General features: G+C 43.2%; 1 protein-coding gene across 2 annotated transcripts; it reads left to right on the top strand.

Moving 5' to 3' along the window:
- Positions 1-3,536: 3,536 nt before the first annotated feature.
- Positions 3,537-13,329, top strand: LOC115029549 (V-set domain-containing T-cell activation inhibitor 1-like). Of its 2 annotated transcripts, none has more exons than XM_029470245.2 (5): positions 3,537-3,680; positions 4,852-4,904; positions 7,830-8,231; positions 9,538-9,822; positions 13,108-13,329. In XM_029470245.2, exons 2-5 carry the CDS (start codon positions 4,853-4,855, stop codon positions 13,137-13,139), a joined length of 771 nt encoding a protein of 256 aa, XP_029326105.2. In that variant the 5' UTR covers positions 3,537-3,680; position 4,852; the 3' UTR covers positions 13,140-13,329. The 2 variants fall into 2 exon arrangements, with proteins under 2 accessions (XP_029326105.2, XP_029326108.2); XM_029470248.2 differs by having other exon boundaries at positions 3,560-3,680; positions 7,899-8,231.
- Positions 13,330-14,777: the final 1,448 nt, after the last annotated feature.

Raw genomic sequence — 14,777 nt, 5'->3', positions numbered from 1 at the left:
TGAAGGTCGAGTGCTCAGATTGGAACACAGGGTTTTGACTTATTTCCCCTGCAGAATCCCTTTCATTTTGGTTTATCTACACGTCCCTAAGATAGATTAATCTTCTTTCATCTTCCTATCACTGTAGTTAAAGTTTTAAAATAGCTCAGGGACACAGGGGCAGGCATGCTGGTGGATTACCTTAGTCCCAACACTCGGGAGGCAGAGGCAGAGGCAGAGGCAGGTTTGGGGACAGCCTACTGTACATTCTGGGTTCTAGGCTGGCCAGGGCTACATAGTGACCCTGTCCAAACAACCAAGCCCAGAGCAGTCATGCCTGTTGAGTCAAAACTAAAGGTAGGTAAAGCTTGAGTGATTCCTTTTATTTTTATTTTTATCATTTTTAGTAAGTGTACAAAAATAACTATTTCCTCACGATGGCATACATAATCATTGTACTTTGCTGGAGACTATAGTGTTTGAGTACATCCTAAGATGTCAGCCTCTGTATTTCCAGGGGCTCAAAGTAAGTCTTCAGATAGTTAAACCTCAACCGGTTTAGTTAGCAGCAGCAGCATGTCTTTGGCTTTAGGTTGTCCTTGCTGGTGGACTGATAGATTGAATGGTTTCCTGTATGCCTTTCCTCAAGCAGGCTTCACTATTGATAGTTGGACTCTCTTTATTTTGAAAACCCAGGTAATAACATGATCTTTTTGCATGGGAGAATCTTTGGCTGAGCATTTATTAGTGCTACATGATATTAGCATTGGGTTTACTTCATTTTAAGCTTTTTTTTTCCGTCTCAAACCTGATGAAATCTTTTTTGGGTGTGTGTGTGCTTGAGTGACTCCATATTTTCTTATTTTAACTACTTGCTTAGTCTATATTTCATAACTAAACCGACACTGTTTCCGGGAGACAAGGTCTCGCTATGTAGCTTACTTTAGCTGTCCAGACACTCAACTATATGAATTTAGCCTTGAATACACAGAAATCCACCTGCCTCTGCCTCCCAAGGGCTGGAACTAAAGTGGTATAACATGGCTAGCCATTCTCATTCTTATGTTGTTTCCCTGATAGCTAGTCAATGATAAATGATCTAAAGTAAAGTAAACGTCCAACTTATTACTTTACAAATACTCATTGATCAAATTGTTATGAACTATAAATGCGGTGATGGGAGTAAGAGAATACCTGGCAGGCCCATGCCAAGGTTGCCCCCTGAAAACAGACCTGAGATAAGGAAGTTTATTGTGGGGGAAGGGAAGGGAGTGGGAACCTGGAAAAGTAGTAGAGGCAGAGAAAGGGGGAGCAGAGAAGGATAGAAAGAGGGAAAGTAAGGCTGGCCCTGGAACATGTGGGGACAGAGGAAAAAAAAAAAGAGTGGAAGAAGGGGGCTGGTGTATCTGGCTCGAACCGGGCCAGTGATGACACAAGCTGTTGCTAGGTTGCTGTTGGGAGGAACCTAGTAGAATTGTCTGTAAGCCAACACAAATACTATGTGGATATACATTGAAAAGTATAAATACTAAAAATATGGGCTGGAGAAACAGCTTAGCGGTTAAGAGCATTGGCTGCTCTTCCAGAGGACCTGGATTTAGCTCCCAGCACCCAGATCTCAGCTCATAGCCACCTGTAACTTCAGTTCCAAGGGCTCCGATGTCCTCCTCTGGCTTCCACGGTCACAGAATAACACACAGGCAAAATACCCGCACTTTTTTTTTTATTATTAAAAAAGGTAACATTTATTGGTTCTAAGTGCCATATACTGTTTTATGGGCTTTGTGATCAATATTTTACTCAATGTCATCTCCAAACTGTAACTTAGATAGTATTAATGCCATTTTACATACAAATAAAACCAAGACATAGGAGAATTAATTAACTTTCCAAATCACAAGATATGATGGATCTGGGTGGCAACACAATGCAATTTAACGTATAGTTTTCATAAGTTTTCAAAACGCTGAATCACTGCCTGGCTGAGTTACTATTCTGTGGCTGTGATAAAACACCATGACCAACAATGTGTAGGAACAAATTTCTTTGGCTCACACTTCCAGCCCATGTTATCAGAGCAGAGGCAGTAGGTGGCACAAAGCCTTGGCTGAGAGCTCACATCTCGGGAACCCAAGAACCCCAAAGGGCAAGAAAATCAAACACAGCACACTGGAAAGGGTTCATGGCTTTTCAAACCTCAAACCTCAAAACCCACCCCCACTGAAATACTTCTCTCAGCAAGCCACGCCTCCTCAACCTACCCAAATAATGTCATCAAGTGGGGATCAAGTATTTAGGTGCCCAAGAATATGGGAGAATATCTCAATTTGAAACACCCCACTGCCTTCAAGTGTGTAGGACTTCCTGTGTAGGAATAGAAAGTACAGATCACTGAAAAATGCTATTTTAGAAGGGAGACACATACATACCACCTGAACATGGGAAAAGATAATAAACATTGTTAGTCATCCAGGAAACATGAATAAAAGCCACGATGATCTATCTACTCATGCCCACCTAGAAAAGCCAAAATAAAATAGCAACCAGCGTTAGTGCATATGTGAACAATGGGCGCATAGGCTATCTATCTCATAGGCTGATGGTGGGAATGAAAAATAGATTAGTCACTTTGGAAAACTGGAATTAACCCCAAAATCCGTAAATTGATAGACGATTGGTAAAATGTGATTGATCCATATGGTGAGTGGAACACTGTTAAGCAAAGACATGTCAATACATGTTACTCTCAAAGACATTATGCTAACCTATCTATGACAGAAATCAGTCGTAAATGAGCATGGAGAGTATGATCCAATGTGACTCCCAGCTGGAGGCTATCTGCAGTTCTTGGCACCATGTTATCTGCCCTGGTATACGGAGTGCGTTGATTGACAGACAGGCTTGCTCATGTGCTGGACTATATATAGTTCACCTTGGCTATTCTGAGGGTCAGGAGGCAGTCAGCCCAGGTAAGATGGGATGGTAATCTGTGGGCTGTGTGGATGGGAAAGAGAAACAGATGTCTTAATAAAAAGTTTGCATTCATGAATGTGAGTTAATCTGTACTTACAAGGGAGAAGTCTGTTTTGCTTGCTCCTTTCTGGACCCCCATTCTCTGTACCACCGGATGTGTATACATCTATCGCTCTTATTCTTCCAGTTTTCTTTGTCAACATGTAATATAAAAGCTCACTAATTCAGGAACATGTAATGAAAGTACTAGGATTGGATCCCCCACCCCCAGAAATAATCACTGCTATGATGATGATGATGATATATTTTTCTTCTTCTGTGAGCACACAGTTCCTCTCACAAGGTTGCTATCATGTACCATGTGCATGTAACATTGTGTACTTTGGTTTTTATTTTTCCACCAAAATTATACGGCAAATATTTCCCACATACTATTTTTTTAGATTTCAAATTTTTTTTACTTAAAAATGAGTTTAGAATAAGTGCTCAGCAGAGGTTTAGAATTTTCTTTTTAGTTTGCCTCATGAGACTTTTAAACTAACAACTATGACTGTAGGAATATTGTCTTCTCTCAGTTCCTTACTGAACATCTGTGGCAACAGGTTGGTAATAGCAGTGTCTCCGAGCCCTCTCCCTGAGGACTGCCACACAGCTAACCCTTCGAAGGCCTGCTGCTCCACCTCACTTGCTTCTTACCTGGCTGATCAGAGAAACCAGCTGGCATACAGGTAAGTTCTTTGCATAAAGAGAATGTGTACCTGGGAGGGAGGAATTGCTGGCCAGTCAAGCATCTCACCGTGTAACTGAAGTGTTGAAATGTCTACTCCAACTGTGTCTGGGCCCATAATGATCATGTGGCCACGGCGATGGTTCATAGACTTCTCTGTGGTTTTTCTGCAAACCAAAGAGACTTCAAGAAGATATAACCAACCACTAGAAGCGAGGCCTGGCTGCTTGGCTAGAATTTTCTGTTTTAGAATAATTTACTTTCATTAGTACTAGTGCATTAATTTCTTTTATTTGTTTGTTTTAGCTTTTTGAAGAGGTTGTTTTATTCCCTACCCCACCCCCACCCCAACCCCGACAATGAAACTTTGTTAAAAAAAAATTAAGCCAGATTCACTTAGTTCTATTAATGAATATTTATTGGATTTAAAATTTATGGACTACTATGATGGGTATTTTAAATAAGAAGAATGCCTAGTCCTGTTCTTGAGGAACAATCAGCCTAATAGATGTGTAGTTAGACACAAATATAAATAGCAAAGTAGATAAGTTGAAAGTGATTTCAATATTTTTGGCTATTAAAAATTATTTTACATTAAGCCCTTGTTTAGATCATTGAAAACAAGCTTTATTAATGTGTAAGAGAATTACACAGCAGTGCAGAGGACAGAGGAACTGCAGAGGGGTGAAAATTCTGTTTACCTGGAGTTGAAGGCAATCGGGAAGGCCTGGGAGTCTTATCTTTCTTAATGACAAGCTTTCACATCAGATAGAGTTAGTAAAATCTTCTTGGGTTATAAAAAACACATGGTATTTTTAGACCATTTCCTCCATGACATTTGGCTATCATCCTAGTGACTGTTATTTGTCATATTACCCCTTAAATGATGTCAGTAATGATACAATGGCGTGTGTGTGTGTGTGTGTGTGTGTGTGTGTGTTGGGGGTATGGCACTATCATGCTGGGATGTATTAGTGGAATTTAAGGTTTGGAGGAATAATTAGAAGTGAAGCCAAGTGAGAGGCTAGACTCAGTTTGAGTGCTGTATCTTTATCTACACACAGAATGTACAGGTGATATGATGAAGACCCCACTCCCCACAGACGGCTGTGGCTGTGGGGTCCGGGTTTTCTGTTAGCTGAAACAAATGTTTACCCTTTTGTTCCTCACAGAATGGCTTTCTTTTTGGTGTGGGTTAGCCTACTTCTACTTCTTCATGCTGCAGGTGAGTGATTTGTTTTCAAAAACTTTGAATTTCTGAACTATTTTGGAGGTTGTGAGGACAGTGATTAAAAAATAATAAAAATAAAACCCAAGCAGGTGATTCAATCTCTTCAAATCTCAGTCTTGTTATTTGCTAAATATGAAAAAGGAATATTATATTTGCCTTACAAAACATGGTGAGATGGGTGGGAGAATATAATATACATTTTGTAAAAACATTAGTTCTGTTTTAAGGAGAAACCCCTCCCTCCAAATGTGGTTTGTCTGTTTGAGCCATAGCCACATAACTAACTTTATCCCCATGTTTAGTGCAAACTTCCCAACAGAAATGAAAACTCCCACCTTCAGGTGACTTTGAAAAGTACCCAGTTTTATAGTATCAGAGTATTTGGTCATACAACATGACTTCTTTTTAGAGCTGTATTCAAGTCTGCAAAAAACGTTGGTGATGAGCCAGGCACAGATTTTGAAATTGTTAATGTCATTGATCTAACCTGAAGTATATAAGTAACATTTACTTTAAAAAATTATAAAAAGCTACTGTGCAAACTGCAAGATACTTGTTCCACAGAGTGACCTAACACATTACAGTCCTTAAGGTGCATGTCATTTCACCGGAGCCCTCCCTCGGTGGCTCTTGTCTCTGATGGGCAGCATCAGTTTGAAGATATCCTTAGACCTCAGAGATAACTTGGGACTTAATACAAGCCTTGGTTCACTGGGCAATATTTCCTGGCACTTTTCACTTGATGATTGATATGCATGTGCGTGTGCATGTGTGTGAGTGTGTGTGCCTATGTTTGTGTGTAGGTAAAGGAGACAAAGTCAAAATGAGTTGAGAGTTGCTCACACTAAAGTGCTATCCAAGCCATTAAAAAGAATGGGTGTGGATGCTGATGAGAAAGAGGGGGTTACAGCTGTTAGTGCTAACCGGGATGTTTTATATATCAGCTGGCACGTTGAGGGTCTAGACTGTGAATGAAGCCTTTCCTTCCAAGGCTGTAAAGGGTATGGCTCTAGCAAGACCTTCTAGGTTGAACCCTAGATGTTAATATCAAGGATCCCCCATGGAGTAGAATATGTATTCTTCTGAGAGAGCTTGAAGTGAGTGCAGCTACACACATCTGCTCTCTTCCTGTTGCCCCTCTGGAAGATGACTGAGCCACGCCATATAAAAACAGTCTCTAAAATCCCAAGGTGTCTCACAACCACTGGAGCAGGTGGTGTCCTAATTATATACACAGAAATGAAGCTGCCTGAAGCCACATGGTAAGTAAGGAGCTATTCAGAACCAGAGCTTGGATTTGTAATTTTTCAGACCAGGGCTTAAAAAATATGCAAACCCACCCTTCCAAGCATTACATAACAGGCTCCTTCCTATGCTGTCCCTTCGGTCTTGCCTTTCTTTGTATCCATTCACCCGTTTCCCTGGTAATTGATTTGCTTGTCAACTTTAGAAAGAATGACTACTATTAGCTGAAAGAGCACATTTTGGAGGGAGAGCTTTGGAACCAGAGTCCAGAGACTCAGTAGAGTCTGCTACCACCCGCAAAGTGAACTGTGTGTCCCTGAACAACCCACCTCCTAGTATTAGAGAGCACCTGCTTCTGTGTAGTTTGCAGACTAAAGTTAAATAAAGAAAAGAAAGGTATTAAAATATGTAAACACAAAATAAACATAAACTGATAAAGTCAGGGTTCTCCAGGACATAGACAAACACACACACACACACACACACACACACACACACACACACACACAGAGAGAGAGAGAGAGAGAGAGAGAGAGAGAGCTGGGGTGAGCAGATTGGGCCTTCTGTCCTCTGCTGGATATCTGGCAGGCACCTTGCTAATGGCTTGGAGGCTTCTTTGCCCACTCAATGTGACACCCAGAATTGCTTTTAGTGCTTAGTTTCCTTCTATGTCATCATAGATTTTTATATGAAGCAGTGCCCTTGCTGAGGCTCCCTCTCACTGATTTGTCCCTTTTGCTGTCTGTCATCTAGTGAAACAGATCAGACAGGGAGAGAGAGAGAGAGAGAGAGAGAGAGAGAGAGAGAGAGAGAGAGAGAGAGATTCAGATTGAAATGGCAAGCTATAGTCTTCATCTGTTGCTGGTGGCAAGTTCAGGGTGGAAATAGTTTGAAAATATCAAGTCAGGTGCTCTGTCAACTCCCCCCACCCCAGTCTCTCTCTCTCTCTGTCTGTTTCTCTCTCTCTCTCTCTCTCTCTCTCTCTCTCTCTCTCTCTTTCTCTGTTACCACAGCCAGGAATCTATTCCATGCCAAGAACCCATGAGTTGTGTATAGTCCATGGCTGTGGTCCCCACAACCGTCAGGGCCCTAGTGAGAACTCTGCCCTGTCTGGGAGGTATTTGTGTCAGGTAGAATAGGTTAGTTTGCTGAAAGATTTTCACGTATTAACCATCTTCCTGACATTCCGATGTGCCTTCCTGGATTGCTGAAGCAGAGAGGAAAGAACAGTTTGAAGATCGTTTTGACATTAAGGTTCTGGGGGCAAGGCCTGCTCCATCAATCAGCCATGTTTACCTAAGAGCGGAGCTGGCTGCTGATGGAGGAGATGCAAAGGTTATGCTGCAGGGTGCATGGGACAGTTTTCTTCTGCCAGTGAGAACCTGGCAAGCACAGCTTGGCCTAGGAGCCAACACCCTCAGTGACACAGCCCGACAAGTCTACTCTGACAGATCTATTCTGCTGTGTCATTCTGGGCCTGGCACAATTCAGGGGCCCAGCACACACCACAAGCCTCATCCTCCTTACACCTATTTGGGCACAATTCTCCAGCCTTCTAGTGATTTTATAAGCAGCCATCCTCCTGCAGTAGCTGCTCTGGGTCATAGTGTTGTTCCTTAGACCATGCTGTGGTCACTGGCCTTTGCTGACCCCATGTCTTCTTTGACAATCCAGCATCAGCAGACGAGGTGCGGGCCCACCCGTTCACTGACGTGAGCCTTGACTGCGAATTCTCCTTCATAGACAGCACAGAGAACCTTGAGTTTTACTGGGAAAGAGAAGACATAATCGAAGAGTATGACGCGGAGGATCGTGAGTTTTATCGATTTTTCAGGTACTACGACTTCTTTCAAGTTTTCACCAAGGTGGTTTACCAGTTTTATGACAACGAAGAGCAACTCGAAGACCAGAATGCCTTATATGAAGGACGAGTCTCTGTGGATCAGAGTGAGATTTCTGAGGGCATCCTGACCCTTCAACTGCAAAACGTGGATTTCTCGGACGAAGCCTTGTACAAGTGCAGAGCTGTCAGCCCCAATGGGAGAGGAGAGAGCACAGTCAAGCTGATAGTGGAAGGTAAACGAACTTCTCAGACGAACTTGCTTTCAGGTCTGCTCTCAGTCCACAAGGTTGAGCTCATTTTTCTAACTCAGATTACTTCACTCCTAGTGGAATATCAGTTTACTTTAGCTAAAAACGGTTTCTCTGAGCAAAAGGTGTTTTATCTGTACCAGTATGAATCACTCACTAATTTAATATGAATGAACCGAAGGGTAGCCAAGGCTGCACTGGTTGAATCCCAAGTGTTACACATGGTAACTGCCACCCCCATTCTCCCCTCCCCCACTTCTCTCCTCTCCCCCCCTCCCCCCACTTGATATAACAGTAGTCCTCTAGGAAGGTGCTAAGGTCAGACACAGTTTGGTGTGAATGGCACTGAACTGGGAATCAGGAGGCTGGAGTTCTGATGTTGGAGGACACTGGGCCTTCCTAAGGCTTCACTCTTCTCGCTATTAAAGCAAAGGTTTCAGGGCCACAGAGATGGCTTTTTAGTGAAGAGCATCGGTGTGATTCCTAGCTCCTACATGGCTCACGGTTGATTATAACTCCAGTTCCAGGCAACGCAACCACCCTTCTGGTCTCCATGAGCACTGGGCATGTACATGGTGCAGGCAACAAATATGCATATAATTTAAAGATTTAAATCTAAAAGGTAGTTTTAAAAACATCGATTGGGCTGAATCCACATTCCCCCAGGGACCCTTACCCTCTAGGACTGCATGGAAAACTGTTCTTTCTGACAGCACATGGTACTGTGAGCTCTGCCAGGCTGCCTCCCTCCAGGGTAAGAGGTGAAAGAGGTGGGAAGGCAGTGAGAATTGCTTCTCATTTTTTTGTTTGTTTCTTTTTTGAGACAGGATCTTTCTCTGTAGACCAGTCTGGCCTTTCACAGTAGTCCCCCTGTCTCAGCCTTCTGTGTAATGGAAATTACAGGAATGTGTCCTAGTTATTACTTATCTTCTGTGATTAGCCTATCTAAGTACTAAGTGGGCCTGACCCTGCTGAACTTCTGAGGTCAGATGAGATCCGGTTTGTTCCGGGTTGTGTGGTCACAGGCTCTTCTGTGATTCTCAATTGGGGCATCTGAGGTCAGTGGAGAGTTTGGAATGAACCCACAGTAAGAAGAAAAGATCCTCCAAAATGAAGACAGCAGCAATAGATAGCAGGAGACTACACATATCTTGTGTTTCTCTAATTATGCTTGGGCCAAAGTTTTCAATATGGGGATCTCAGAACGTTAACATAAACACTGAAGGCTTGAACCTCCCGGGACTAAACTAAAACAGGAACTAATTATTTTGTTATTTTTTTTCCCAACCAGATTCTGAAACGCCCCAGGTGAAGTTTGACAAGATCGATGATGAAGATGTGGTTACGTGCACATCCAAAGGCTGGTACCTCACACCCAATGTGACCTGGTTGGACCGGGGAGAGAGGGACCTGAGCAACCACAGTACGGTGGAGATCCTGGAGGAGCAGATGAACGGCTTGTACAGAGTGTACTCTGTCCTCAGATATCCAGTCAAGTTAAATGAAAAATACGTCTGCCACATCACAGAGACGAACGAAAACAACCGGCCAATCAGATCCATCCGGCGGTATCCAAGTAAGTGCGGATCTGAGGGGGCGGAGAGATGGATGGGGCTGCGTTTCACCACTCCCCCAATTAGTGTTTACTGACCACTAAGTGTAGCAGGCACTTTCGAGCTCTTTGGGGGTTTAAAGAAACTCCAGGAACACGAGTTTGTAGCCTGGGGTCAGAGAGGGTAGTGAGGTGGAGTCTCCCTGAGGTAGAAAAAGGACTGTGCTCTGGGGAATATATTCACAGCTACTCTTGATGAGGCTTCTGTTCCTCTGCTAAACACGTGAGCTTCCAGATGCGATAGGCAGAGGAGTCAGCCGCCATTTGTTGGCGCCACTAACCTCCTGCCTGGCACTTTACATACATTGTGTGTGTGTGTGTGCATGTGTCTGTGTGTGCGTGTGTGTTCTGTGTATGCATATGTGTGTGTGCAAGCATGGACACAGAGGCCGGTGCTGGTATTCTTCCTCAGTTGCTCTCCACTTCATTTTGTTTTGTTTTATTTATTTTTTTATTTTTTTCGAGACAGGATTTCTCTGTGTAACCTTGGACTGTCCTGAACTCAATTTCTAGACTATTCTGGCCTGGAACTCAAAGATCTGCCTACCTCTACCTCCCGGGTGCTGGGATTAAAGGTTTGCACCACCACAGCCCGGCTCCCCACTTTAATTTTTGTTTGTTTGTTTGTTTGTTTTTCGAGACAGGGTTTCTCTGTGTAGCCCCGGCTGTCCTGGAACTCACTTTGTAGACGAGGCTGGCCTCGAACTCAGAAATCCACCTGCCTCTGCCTCCCGAGTGCTGGGATCAGAGGCGTGCGCCACCACGCCCTGCACTTTAGTTTTTTTGAGATAGGATTTCTCACTGAATCCGGAGCTTACTCATTCAGCTCTGCGCACTGGACAGCAAGCTCCAGGAATCTGTCTAACCCTGACGCCCCAGGGCTGGGACTACAGCCAGCATGGCTAGACCCAACTTTTGTATGGAAGCTGGAGAACCACGCTCAGAGCTTCATGCTTATTCAGCCGTCTCCCCAGCCCACATATGTGGCTTCTGTAACTTAGCCCAACAAGCTAATTGCCTTTACTGTTCCTTTCTATCTGAAGACATTAGGACCTTAAATAGTTTGACCAAGCTCTTGACTAATGAACACAAACTTTGGGTTTCAGGCAACCAATAATGTCACGAGTGTCGAGTACTACCTATCTGAAATGTACTAATATTAGTTATTAAATTTAACTGGATGCCCTATATTTTTTCTGATAAATTATATTAAGAGAAACATTTAGTGAGACATTTAGTTGAAGCTCAGGAATGATAGGGCTGGAGAATTCACATCTCTGCAAGAAGAAAAAGGAGACATTGTAACACTCTTGCAGCAACAATGCCACCACAGGGAACTCAAGGACAGGTCAGTTCTTGGGTCCCATCACAACCAGTGGAATGTAAATCCTGGGGGAGAGTCAGCACTGAGTTTTGATATGGCCTCAAGGTTTTTCCGATCTACACTCTAAGTTTGAGACCCACTGGTGTATGATGTAAGCCTTTGTGGGTGGTAAAGATACCAAGAGTATCTCTACATTCTCTGTGTGGGGGTCGAGTCTCCTCACAGCCATGTCTGATGGGGGGGAGGGGCAGAGTTCCCACCTTCTTCTCCCAGTCTGGCAAAACAGGATGAAGGGGATAGACTCAGTGCATTCAAATGTCCCACATGAGCTGGCCTTTCCTTTGAACGGAAGAGGAGCTCACTTGTCTGCCAGACTTCTCAGTCTTTCCTACATGTTTACAAGAGCTTGTTGTCTGTGAAAGTTACAGGGGGCCTCAGACTCTTTTCTGAGAACACCAGGATACATGATTAATGAGTTGACTTCAAAAATACTGTTTTGTTTTTTTTTAAATCCCCTTAAATTTCAACACCCGTAGAAACACCTAAAAAGCCATCTTCTCATCTATATATTTATCCGGGGCCCTTGAGATCTGACATCTGCCTGTTTTCCCAGCTCTTCAGCTGCCGGTGCTCTTCACACAGCCCTTGCTTCTTGCTCGGGGCTTATCAATTCCTGTGGCTTTCAGACTGGTCCCCCCTCCCACCACACAAGGCCATGCCTTTGGGCAGACTCTGCCTCTCTTGGAATACCTTTCTTTTCTTGATCTTGGTCACAAACTCCTGACCATTTCCCAAGACTTGTCTCAAATCTGAAGCCCTTCTTTCATGGTCATTTCTATTTGTTCAATATTTTGTTCCTTTGCACATCAAATATTTGTTGAGCTCCAGCTCTGTGCCATATCCTTGTAGATACTCACCAGGGAATGATGGATTCTTACACCCCTGAAAGAAACTTGCATATACTGTTCGTGGGAAAGAAACACATAGCAAACAGGTGTTGCATGTTACCATTTACATGAAACTCAATACCAGGAAAAAATCATCTATGCTATGTGAAGGAAGTCAGAATAGTGGTGACCCTTGGAGTGGGGATGCAAAGGGACTAGGAGAACATGAGGAAATTTCTAGGGTGCTGGCAATAGTCCACTTACTGGTGTGGATGCTGGTTAAATGGTAGTACTCAGTTTGCCATAGTGATTGCTAATGGTGCAATCTAAGTACTAAGCATGCCAGGGTGAGTAAAATAAGAGCCTAGAAGGCTAGAATGGATGCAGCAGACATGGGATAGAGACACTGACACTAAGAATTGAGCAAGAGTAGCAGCTAAGCCATGAGGATTGAGGAGGTCGACAGCGGAGCTGTAACACTAAGCTAGAAGTTTGCAGAGAGACGGAAGGGAAGCAGTCTGGTCTGCAACCTTTCCTTGTCTGAGATCATTTCCCCCAGAGCATCCTGGAATGCGGTGTGAGTTGCTGACCTTTGACATCAACTTCCTTACCATAGGTCCCAGCCCCACACACTTAGCAGACAAGGGAGGGCTACCCTGAGGCACAGGGCCTGGGACGCTGGTTTTCCTTTTTATCTCTGAGTACTGAGAGGAAATAGGAAATAGTATTTTTTCCCTTCCTATTTCCTTTGTTTTTGTTTTTTTTTCTAATTGCTCTCCAAAAATATCTGTTGAGTGAATGAATGAATGAACTAGTAAATCAAAATTTTCTCTTACAGATGGACAGCAGTTAAGAAACTACTCTCAGAGTATTTTTTAGAACCTACTCAGAGAGCTACCATTCTTAGATGGAAGAAAGGATTCGTTCCTCACAGATTTTCCTTCTTGCGTGGCTTTAAGAAGGCATTGCTGCTGAGCTGCTTCTAATACAAAACTAACATCTATGTTTTCCTTCTTCCTCCTCCCTCCCCCTTTTCAGAGAAAAGATTCAATGAGAATAACTACTATTAAAAGATTTGAATGAAGGCTGGAAAGACAGCTCAGAGTTTAAGCGCACTGACTACTCTTCTAGAGGTCCTGAGTTTAATTCCCAGCAACCACATGGTGACTCACAACCATCTGATGTACTCTTCCTGTGTGTCTGAAGACAGCTACATTGTACTCATATACATAAAAAAATAAATAATTCTTTAAAAAAAAAGATTTGAATCTGCCGTGTTTTTAGTCAGTGGAGTTCTTGGTTTTTCTTGTTTTTGTTTTTGTCTTGGCTACTTACTAACCAAAAAATGTAGAACAAAGCAAAATGAACAAACAGAAAGACTCTGAGAGGGGCCCCTCGCTCAGGCCTCAGGACAATAAAAGCCAGAGCTCTGGGGACGACTCATATCCCACGCAGGGGTAGAGGAGTCGACCTCGAGGGGAAAGAGGACCCAGTTTTTATAGGCCCTCAGGGGGGAAAGAAGAAAGGGGGGAGTAGGGGATTTCCAGATCCAAACAATGTCTATTCTAAAATGATTGATTCCTCAAGGAATGGGTATAGGAGGGAAACAAGGAAAGAGTCTAATGAAGGTTCAGCACTCCTGATTGGCCCGGACTATGGTTGCTGGGGAGATTTCCCGACTCTTTCCCAGCAACCAATATCACAAACACCTGGCAGTGAGGTGCAGCAATGGGCACACACCTGGTCAGAACATTGGCAGACACCCAGGTTCGAGGAGCGGCCAGAGCATTCTGTGCCTCTATTTTTCTAAATCAGTGAAGCTAGTTCTACTAACAATGAAATCTATTTTGCCAATTTCAGGGCTTCTGTGACCTTTTACATTCTGTCAGGATCTTTCAAAACAAAAACAACAACCCCTGACCCCAAACAAAACCAAAGAGTCTATCAGTCCAGAGTGTCCCATATTAACAGAGTCTGGCTTCTTTATCTTGTTTTTTTTTTCTCTTTTGCTTAAAGATTTACTTTATTTAATCTCGCTCTTCCAACATGTCAAAATCTGAGTAAAATTCAGAAGTCTTCATTGCAAAATAAAAGATTAAAATTATAGAGGATTGTGTGTCCTGTGTCCGTCTCACTGGGGTATGCATCCGTGTTAGATGACTTGGTGAGGTCAGAGCAGAGCAGACACTCTATCCTTCCTCTACAGCAGGGTTTTCCTTTGTTTTTATAATGATGTGATTTGGGTACCTTGCCAACTGAGGAGAGCCTAAGAAAGAGATACTTTCCTCAGATTATCATGAATATGTTTGCTAAAGTCCTTTATGCATTACTGGCTGTAGAAATATCAGAGATTAAACGCCGATGCTAACTTGAACTTTTCTGTTTGTCCAGTGACTTATTTTATCTTCATTATTCTTGTATCTAGATTTCTAAATCTTTGCCATCTCTGTGCTTTTTTGTAAATGGATTTCCTCTACCACTCTGCTGTGGTCTGAATTGTATCTTCCCCTCAAATTCACTCTTTGAAATTTTTACAACCAAAGTAATGGGGATAAGAGATTGAGTCCCTGGGAAGTGTCTGGGTCGTGAAGGCAAAGCTCTCAGGATGAGATCAGTGTTCCGGGAGAGGGGCCCCTTGTCCCTTCTACCGTGTGGGGACAGATGAGAGGTGCCGTGTATGAGCCACAAAGGGAGTTCTTGTCAGACAC

The sequence above is a fragment of the Mus caroli genome, unplaced genomic scaffold (genome assembly GCF_978045245.1).
Source record: "Mus caroli unplaced genomic scaffold, Mus_caroli_1 scaffold_17, whole genome shotgun sequence".
NCBI classification, from domain to species: Eukaryota; Metazoa; Chordata; class Mammalia; order Rodentia; family Muridae; genus Mus; species Mus caroli.
This window is presented reverse-complemented; position numbering and strand designations above follow the sequence as displayed.

Excerpts from the sequence above, each read along its gene's own strand:
- LOC115029549 (XM_029470245.2), top strand. The coding sequence starts at position 4,853 with ATGGCTTTCTTTTTGGTGTGGGTTAGCCTACTTCTACTTCTTCATGCT. Across the intron at positions 4,905-7,829 it reads TCTACTTCTTCATGCTGCAG|CATCAGCAGACGAGGTGCGG; the intron begins GTGAGTGATTTG and ends TTGACAATCCAG. Across the intron at positions 9,823-13,107 it reads ATCCATCCGGCGGTATCCAA|AGAAAAGATTCAATGAGAAT; the intron begins GTAAGTGCGGAT and ends CCCCCTTTTCAG.